General features: G+C 38.9%; 1 protein-coding gene across 2 annotated transcripts; it reads right to left on the minus strand.

Annotated features, from left to right (window-relative positions):
- Positions 1–712: 712 nt before the first annotated feature.
- LOC308514883 (signal recognition particle 19 kDa protein-like) lies at positions 713–1496 on the minus strand (the record flags this gene model as incomplete). Of its 2 annotated transcripts, XM_081085220.1 has the most annotated exons (2): positions 1061–1378; positions 1455–1495. In XM_081085220.1, 2 exons carry the CDS (start codon positions 1493–1495, stop codon positions 1183–1185), a joined length of 237 nt encoding a protein of 78 aa, XP_080941346.1. In that variant the 3' UTR covers positions 1061–1182. The 2 variants fall into 2 exon arrangements, with proteins under 2 accessions (XP_080941345.1, XP_080941346.1); XM_081085219.1 differs by having other exon boundaries at positions 713–1496.
- Positions 1497–10222: the final 8726 nt, after the last annotated feature.

Genomic DNA, 10222 nt, shown 5'->3' on the forward strand with positions numbered 1-10222 from the left:
AGAAGTCAGAGCAGTCAGATGCTCGGCAGGAAGAGGTAGCGATGGCTCCCCGAACAATTTGGGATCAGGGAAGGTAACAGTGGGAGACAATCCAATCACCGTTGTTATCTAGCATAGACAATAACTGTCTTTGACTCACCAAGAACTTTGGATCCTTGAAGCAGACAAACAAACAACAAAAAATGCCTCTCATGGCTCAACCTACAAAGTGTTAACCATTCTCTGGCAGCCAAAGAGCTTAAAATTCAAGACCAGGCAGCAATCAACTGTGTCCCATTGGCAGCGATTCTCTCAAGAGCCATCTTGAGCCCTTCTACCACTTTCCTCACTGTGCTCTCTTGTACGTTTGATTTTATGCCTCTGGGTCAGAATGAGAGCGCAGCACACCGAGTGACTGTGGACCTGGAGTAGGTAAATAATTAATTCTCAGCTCAGCCAGAAGCCACTACTGCTGGCTTCATATGACAAAAAGCCACTATTACCCTGACTCCAGGGCTGAGTGCACAGACTCGGGAAATGCCCCCGAGCGCCATGATATTTGCAATACGAGTGACTGACGACCCCCCCGCCCCTTAGCATGGTTTCCTACCTGCTATCCTCCCAGTGGCATCCCAGTGACCAAGAGCAGCCTGAGAGAGTCTGTGATTCTTTTCTTTTTTTTCAGTTTTGAATTTTATTTCATTAGCTTAAAAGGTGAACAATATGTTTCAAATCTTATTAAACTCATTTGTCTGAATATGTTTACATAGAGCACAGATACAGGATTTCAAGTAACTTATGGTAGAGGCCATTGTCCATTTAAAAATAATCTTCTTTCTTCCACAAAAACTGCACTGAAAGGCAAAAAAAATAATTTCTTTAATACTGTGTAAGAGCTAGATGCAAACTTCTGATGTAAATTTATTTCATTGTCAACCCTCATGCTAAAGCTGGGAGGCACAAATGTTCATATTTCAGTTAAATGATACAAACAAAAAGCTTCAGTTTCTCTCAGATACAAATCAGAAACCTCCATCCATGTCTCTTACAGTAGTATGTCAGACTTGATTGTCTTGCCAGGTCACTTCTTCTTCTTTCCTCTCCCTTTTTTACTTCCCTCTCCTTGCTGAGGAGTTTGGTCACTACCTCCTGTTTTTTGTGTCCTTGTTTTTAGTTTAGGAATCATTTCCGCTGCATACAACATTACTGACTTCCGTGATGGGAACTGTACAAGACAGAGGCTGCCATCTTCCTGTTTGAGTTGAACCCGGACTCTGCCCCTGTACTGAGCATCATGATTCCATTCTCTGGAGTACATTTTGTTTTTCTCAAGAAATGCATTAAGTCCAACTGCTGAGCACACATCTTGAATCTCTGTAGCTGTAGGATTTTCAACAGCCTTACTTATGGGGATTCGCCTGCCCTCCTCGATGGTCTTCTTGTTATTTAAATAGGTAGGGTATATACAAATAAACCTGTCCTGGTCAGCCGGGGACCGCGCCACAGCGCAAGCCATCTCCGCCGTGACCACTGGGGGAGAGTCTGTGATTCTGGCACTCCCTCATTTATTTTCCCTTACCACACAATAGCCTGATTCAGTCTGTTGTTATATACCCTTTACTATTTTTGCAATCAGAAGGTCTGTTTTAAAAGTATTAAATGATCAAGACTGGCAGACACTTGGAACTCTTTTAAATTTAAAACCAATTTAAATGGCACATATCATTACTTGGCCTTGGAAATCCCATTGCTTTCACAAAGCTGATAAAACAAGCAGGTCAAAGCAAAAGGTCTATTCCAAGGTTACAAAAATTTCGTTTTTAAAATATCAAAACCAGATACATTGGTCATTCATTTGAAGTTCTCTATTTCATGCTAACCATGGTGTGTGTAACAGGAAAATAACCAAAAAAGGTCTTGATTCAGATGAACTCTCTCTTCCTCCTAGAATATATATATATATATATTTTACAAGAAATATCATAAATTTTTTCTTTCCACTCACTAATTTCTTTCAAATCAACTATTTTGAATAAACTAAAGATTAAAAAAAAATCAGTGCAATTGATTCAAATAATCTAGAGGTTTAAATAAAGCCTAGCGAGTGAAAGAAATGCATTTCATATCTACCCAACTACGTCGCTAGTGACACCCTCACTGACCAAGGCCATAGTGATCTCTGGAAGCCCCCTGATGCAGGGATCTTTCCAATGGCTGTGACTATCAGGGCTATGGGCCCAGCAACCTTACTTTAACCAATAACCACCCCATCGAAGTCTGGCCACCATATCCAAACACGGCTTTGGATGGAGAAAGTGGTCCATAAAATGTATTTGAACCACTGACTTCACACCTCATCAGTAAACAGTAGCTGAGAATATCTCTCCTCCTTTGCTGTACTTAAAGATAATCTCTTCTATCTCCTTTCTATATATGTATCTTATTTCTTTAATGTCTTTAAGTTTTTATATAAAAAAATGAAAAGAGTGGCTAAAAAAAAAAAAGGAGTTGCTGTTTTCCTGAAATTTTGATTCAAGTATACAAAGACTCCTGACACAAAATAATACTAGGGGAGATGGGGACGGCCTAGGAAGAGAAACTTCAGAGCAAACAAAAATTAGTGTCTCAAAAAAGTATCCTGCCATTATAGTGGTTAAGAGCCTAAACAAACCTGTATTCATATCCTGGCCCAGCCATTGATAAGCTATGTAACTTTGAGCGAGACATTTGACCTTCCCCCCACAACATTTTATTGAAAAAGAATAATGAATAACATATATATGCTAATATATCAAGAGGAACGTGCAGCTACCTTAAGTGCATAGCTCAGCGTATTTCCCCAAGGTGAGGAAACTTTGGACACCAGCACCCACACTGAGAAAAAAAAAATGGCATTAGCCCCCAAGCCAGTCCCTTCTTCTAATGCCCTGCTCCTCACTTGCTAAGGAAACCACTATTCTGACTTCTAAGAGAGCAGTGTAGGTACTGTTTGGCTTCTGTGAACACTGTCTCTTAGCCTCTTAGCTACATCATGAAGTGCGGATTTCCACAGTACCTCCATGCTGGGGTTGTTATGAGAATGAAATGAGTTAATACTTGTGGAAAACTTAGAAGAACCTACTACAGAGTAGGCACTATGTTAGTGTTTGTTTATTAAAAATGCATATTTTAGGAAAATTAATCCATGCTTAATTCGTGATGTAATATAAGTTGCATAAATCTAAACCCAGGAACTGTAATTAAAAATAGTTAAGTTCACACATGATGAAGTAAATGAAGATCTGCTCTAGTTAGACTGAAAATCAATTTCATAAATGTATTGTTCACTTTTACACAGAGACCTTAGAAAACTATTCTACTGATTTTTCAGATTGGTGTGGTTGAAATAAAATTTAAATGTAGCTATTCATCTCAATAATGATTGAATATAATTTCTCTCAGAAACCCAATCCTTTTTTTCTACTGTGAAACAGTTATACATCATGTCAGATGTCATTTCAAAGAACCTCTGGATATTGTCCCCGTTTACTTGTTGTATTAAATATTTGTATACACAAGTATTAAGTTGAAAAAGTAGACTTAATAGATTTGCAAATTTTTGGATGGATTAAATATGGTTATTGAACTTAAAAAATATAACCTTATTAAACAAGATATATGTAGTGATGATATACCTGCCATCAGATTAAAGTGGTTCACTACATACCAAAAGGGATGAGATTAACATTAAGAATCCTGTTTCATTTATCATCATTTCATGCAATTGATTTTCAGTCTTTAGAAATAAAGAAACGTTGTAACTGAGCCACCAGAAGACCATATGACTGGACTTCAAAGATTTTTTTAAAGGAAAAGAAAAGAAAGCACAAAATAATTGTTCCAAGTTGAAAGAACATAGATTAAAATAGCATTTCTTGTAAATTTTATATTTGTTTTTCTTATGTTTATAATGAACATCTATTATATTACCACTTCCATGTTATGAAATTCTTTACACTTAAGCACTCATAAATTATGTGTCTAAATATTCAGTGACATTAGACAATCAAGCACTTGTCTATCAAGATACAATTTCCAATGTTAATATTTGGGAAACTGTAGAACAAAAACTAAAATGAAGTCGATTATGTTAGATGTAGATAACGCAGGCTCATTAAAGAAAAACAAAACCATACCTAATATCAGATGCGAGAATTGACAGCTCTTCTCTGATATCAGCAGAGGATGCCAATTAATTACCAAACCCCAAATCTGTCCATGGGATGTTTGACCCTCCTTGCTCCCTTGACTCAGCTACTCTGATTTAAATAAGGAAAAAGATCACCAGGCAACCAATTAGCTGAAAATGACAAATAACTTTCACATTTACCCCATAAAACCCCTTTGGTCTATGAGCAAATTGGGCTAATTGGTCCCATAGCCTTGAGGTGCCTGGCTTGCAGGTCAAACCCTTGCAATCAACTCATCCTTCTGCTCTGTTTTTCTCAGTTTGCAGTTTGGTTTTTGATGAAACACATGTCAAAATAACTGACAGTAATAAACTTCAAAGGTCTAGTATTGAAATTGGGGAAAAAATAATGTATTATTATTGTTGAAAGTATTACATATGTGCCCCTCTTTTCCCATTGATCCCTCCACCCGGCACTCCCCTCCCAGGTCCTCACTGCACTACTGTCTGTGTCCATGGGCTACACATATATCCACATAAGTTCTTTGGTTAATCTCCCCCCCACCCACCCCTCCGGCCCACACCTTCCCTCTGAGATTCTTCAGTCTGTTCCATGCTTCTGTGTCTCTGGATCTATTTTGTTCATCAGCTTTTGTAAGACAAGTATCACATGGTCTCACTCACATATGGAAACTAATGAGAACATATTTAAAGAGCGAACTTAAAGACACATCATGCCGTGTAGAGGTATCCTTCCTTACAGTGGGTGAATCTCTGAAGTTCCATTTCCACAAATGAAGCTCCCATATGTTTCAATTTTATTGAAAGCTCCCCCAAAAGCAAGAAAATGTAGCCCATATTTGGCAGACATGTGTTGTTTTAGGAATGATGTTACTATGCTGCTGGAGAAAAATACGTGAATTTTTCCAGGGAGCAGGATACCCTGTTCCTTAGAATGTGGGCACTAAGACACTTCGGGGGTATTAGAGGTCGTGCGGGCACCTGGGCACTCAGCCTCTGCAGCTACCAGGGGCCTGGCCCTCAGAGAGCCTTGTCTTGTCATCTGCTGCTGCTGTCCTGAAATTCTCAACAATTTTTTCATAAGATGTCACCGTTGGCCTTTGGTTTGTATCAGGCCCACACACTATATGGTCGTCCTAATTAGAGGACTGTTCAATGCCCCCGTTCTCTCTTCGATCAACATGCTCAACGGGCATTTGCACACGTATTTTCCTTAAGACCATCTAGAACAGCGGTTCTCAACTTTGGCTGCACATTAGAATCACCTGGGAATCTTTATAAAATCCTGATTTCTGAGCCTCACCTCCGGAAATTCTGTTTCTTTGTTGCTAATGTTGTGGCCCCACCCCATAACAAAGAAACAGAATTTCCGGAGGATGAGGCCCTGAAATCAGGATTTTAAAAAGATTCCCAGGTGATTCTAATGCGCAGCCAAGGTTGAGAACCACTGATCTAGAAAGAAGGTAAGTTGCAGCATCTGTCTTGCCTTGCTCATGAATTGTGTGACTATGCAAATTGGTTACATGCTGTTTTTCGTTGTGTCACCTGGGATGTGTATTTTTTACGTTGCCTAGATTGTGTGAGAGTTGTATGAAGGCAAGAATCGGGGGCCGGGGGAGAGAGAGAGACAGACAGACAGACACAACCCTGCTAGCACAAGAACCCTGGCACCTAGCTTTTCTATACTCACCAGAACGTCTTCCCTTACTAATGTCTGTCTCACTGAAGCTCACCATTCCTTGTCCCAATTTCTCGGGTTTATTTTTATTGCCATGTTAATCACCAGCAAGCCATCCTTAGTGATATGTCATTTGGATCACAGACTGTCTCTCCAGTCTTCACCTTGTTAAATTTAAATGCTAATGCTCTTCCTTATGGCACAGACTTTGCCTGTGACAATGACGCCGGAACACGGGGGAACTATTTGACTCTCAGTGAAATAGCTAATCTCTTTAGTCACATTTGAGGTGTAAAAAAATGAAAAAATATTTTGAATCGAGTGTATGTTCTCAAATTACTTAATGACGGAGAACACAGGAGAAATAATAGGCAGATATTTTCAAAGTCTTTTAAAGCAAATATGGTCAGAAAAAAAAGGGGGGGGCATTTGAAAACTAGTCTCTGATACTTCCAGCTTCTCAGCAAGGATATTGGTTTGAGGGCTTAGAAGGAGTTTCTAATGAGCTTCCAAACCTAAAATTCAAAACTCCAAAAGGAATTCTTTTCTTTTCTGATGATGATTTTAGAACCAAATTCTTGAGAGTGTTCATTGTCTGGTGACCTACAACGATAGGGCGTTGAGTCAGATTATTGACAATATCAGTAAACACATCTTCTGTCAACCACACACTTCTCACTCCCTGGATAGTAGGGCCTGAGCGCCAGTTGGTTGGATCCAGCCTCTGAATGCCAAACTTAAGCCAGGGTGCTGGACACACTTGCAGCCCTGCCCCCGGGGAGGGGAGTGATGGCCTTGCGTATCCTATTGACGTTCAAGTACGGCATCAGCAGCGGGCAGATAGAAAAGCAGAGCAGGAGGCTCCCATCCCACGTTTATTCTATTTTTGTGGTATTATATTTTCAAATACAGAGAGATTTCTTCTACAACTGCATTTTACCCATTTCTGCTTAATGAGGCTTTGCTAAGATACTGAACCTTTTTCGTTGGTATAAACCTCCAATAAGTACATTTTATAAAAGGGGGAGGAAGGAAGGAAGGAAGGAAGGAAGGAAGGAAGGAAGGAAGGAAGGAAGGAGGGAGGGAGGGAGGGAGGGAGGGAGGGAGGGAGGGAGGGAGGGAGGAAGGAAGGAAGGAAGGAAGGAAGGAAGGAAGGAAGGAAGGAAGGAAGGAAGGGACCTGTCTTACCTGCATAGGATTCTTGTGTTCAAACACTCTTGACTATTATTTTTTTTCTTTAAACAACATCCTTAAGAATTTACAATCCTAAAACTCTAGAAGCATTTGCATTTCTGTGGTTAAACAAACCAGTGTGCGCCCTTTAAATAATCCACGAGGGTTTCATAACCGAGATTCAAACGCCTGGGTTGTGCTTGATCATTAAGCAGGGCTTCAGCTGTGGTTTGTGGGCTCTTAGAAACTAAACCTCATGAACCAATTCATGTTTAAATCTTATTTGTGATCCTCCGGGACAAAATGCATGGACCGGCTTTGCTGCTGTCTGAAAACTCCCTTCTTACTTTTTCAGTGGTCTCTGCCCTACATTCATTCCATGTACGTGAACATAAAAAACATTCAATATACCCAGTGCTCTGCACGATGTGTCTGCAGTCATAAACCCGGCGAAGCGAGCCAAAATCATTAGGGAACCTCCCCCCAGGCCTGAAGGCTCTGTTCGATGAGCCCTCCTACCTACCCCTCCCACTTCAGCCTCCTTCCTGTCCTCCCTCTTCTGCCTTTAGCATCTCCAGTCACACTGGCCTTCAGCCAGTTCCCACCCTGTCTCTCCTCAGCACCTCTGCACCTCCTGCTCCGTCTGCCTGGATGCAGCCTGTCTGCGCTTCTCATCCATTAGCCCTCAGCTTACACATTAGTACAGGCTGTCCTTGACCATCCTATGGAAATCAGGGCTCCCCAATTGTTTGCTTTGAAGAACTCAACACAAGCAATAATGATTCTCTTTATTTCCTTCTACCTGCTTCCTTGTTTATTGTATACCTCCCTTTCTAAAATATAAGCTTGATCAATATCAATGTAGTTATTTTAAATATCTTGTGTTTTTTTTTTACTTACCATTTTGTTTCCATTATACAATGCCATATTTGGGAGAGAAGGGTCTACAATAAATACTTTCAAATGCTTGGATGGATGTTGGCATGTAAATAAAACCAAACAAAGTGGCTAAGTCTCTTTTGATAAGCATAAGCGTATATAAATAACTTAATTAAATCATTCTAGTATCATTCTGTTAAGAGACGACTAATGATCTATAAAGATAGACAAGAGGTAACTACTGAGTTTATATTATTAGTTTGGTAACTATCACACTTAATGGAAGAATGTTAAAATTTGCTCTCTGGATGTCTCCTTCATTACAAAATAAGGGAGGGAAAAGTACCTATTTCTCTAGCATGTGAGTTATCTTAATGCCGCTGGAGAAGCTTTGAAGTTTCTCAAATTTTTCTAGTTGAATATATATATATATATATTAGAAGCCTAGCACACGATTAAATCGTGTGGGTTCCTTAGGCCTAACTGCAATCAGGGCCATGTCTGCTGCCCAGCGTCACTCCTCCACCTCCACGGCCCCTGCCCAGTGAACCTCCACGCTCACAACCTCCGCCCTGTGAGGCTCCTCAGCCTCCACAGCTCCACCCCACCATGCCATGAGAGCCAGACTGGTCCTTTGGTCGTTTGGGCCCACAGCTCCCGCTCCCTCAGCTCCTTAGCCTGGTGTTTGGTCATCCATCCAGTATTTTGGATGTTACAGACCCTGCCTCTTTATATATATAGATTCCCACATGATCCTGGTACACTGGTCTTCTTAACACAAACTGAAGAAAATTGGAATGACCAAAAGTTTTCAGTCTCATTCACCTGGACATATAATTTGAATATACTAGCATGTACAATGTAAGCCAAAGAAATAAATATTTCTGAAACATTGCATTTCATCAGACTTCTTTGTTACCTATTTTATGTCAATTTTATCTGTTTTTTATGTTTCAGACATACCAAGATTTTCTCACTTAGTGGTAAATTAGTTCCAATTAAGATTGTTTGTAAAATCTGTCCAAGTATAACTATGAGAGGCACATGGAGAAGAATTCTGCAAAGTGGTAGGCTAGAAGAAGTTTCTCATGGAAGAACGAAAGTAGGACATTGTTAGAAGGATATGCAAGATTCAGCTAGTGAGAAATTTTTTTAATTGTAAATGTAAAATAAATCAAATTAGAGTGTCCTCTTCCCAATAATGTCAATGGTTTTCCAGTCCATAGTAAAATTAAAAAGGTAAAGATAGATAGATAATTAATGTTGATTATGACATTAGGTGAGAGGAATTTATTTAATTTAAGTTTTATTATATAAATTTAGAAATTAAAAATCAGATAACCTTGTGTTGGTATCCCAATTTTGCTGTGAAATTTTACTGAACTGTGAAACCCAAAAATCTAGGAATTAACCGATGCTAAAATAAATAGAAGTAACATATTAATGATAACCAAAGCAGGAGTATCAGGGAGTTGTATCCTGAGAAGATATCAGATAACAGCATGGGAAGATTGCCTGTCTATTTAATCACCGTAAGTTCTGTGGCACATTCCTCAGGTGGAATTTATTAGCTTGAGAAAGGTGCTTCAGCCAAGTGTGTTTGCCAAATATTAAATTAACATTAGCCTACAGGAGGTAACCAGATTAATATTACATATACCGCTTTTTTATGTAAGCCAGTAATTTTTGGAAGGGAAATATTCCAAACTAGAAATTTTCAACAAACTTCAGATATAATTGAAATAACATGGACATACGACTGCTTAAAGGGTGATGTTTCAAAGTTATTCAAAAATTCTTACAAGACTGACTCATGGATGCTTTTATAATAAAAATCATTCTTTAAATATTGTTTATATTTTTGTTAATTATAGAACAATGTTTTTATAACGTGTTCTTGAAACCTTGAAGGCTCATATTATAAAAGACACATTTTAGTGAAGAAAATTAAAAATTTGGGGGGAATTTAGAATAATAAAGTTCTGAATCCTCAAATCAGTCATATTAAGGTGACAACAAAAATGCCACTTAAGTCAATGATTAAAAATGGGCAGTTAAGTAAACAGAGATCTGAGCAAACTTCTTAGACATATAAACAAAGGAAAGAAGAAAAGTAAGGAAAAAAGGAAAGGAAGAAAAGAATAAAGGGAGGTCAGAGGAAGGAAGAAAGAAATAAGGTACTTAACAAAGACCTTCTAGAGCAATTCTAAAAGAATCTGGGAAATGCTGACATATTTTTTTAGATAGGTGTAGGTATGTATCTGCATTCATTTGTTTATGTGAAAAATATGTGCTTAAATAAATGTGAAAATGTTTACCATTAC

Source organism: Myotis nattereri (genome assembly GCF_964212035.1).
Source record: "Myotis nattereri genome assembly, chromosome: 2".
Lineage (NCBI taxonomy): Eukaryota > Metazoa > Chordata > Mammalia > Chiroptera > Vespertilionidae > Myotis > Myotis nattereri.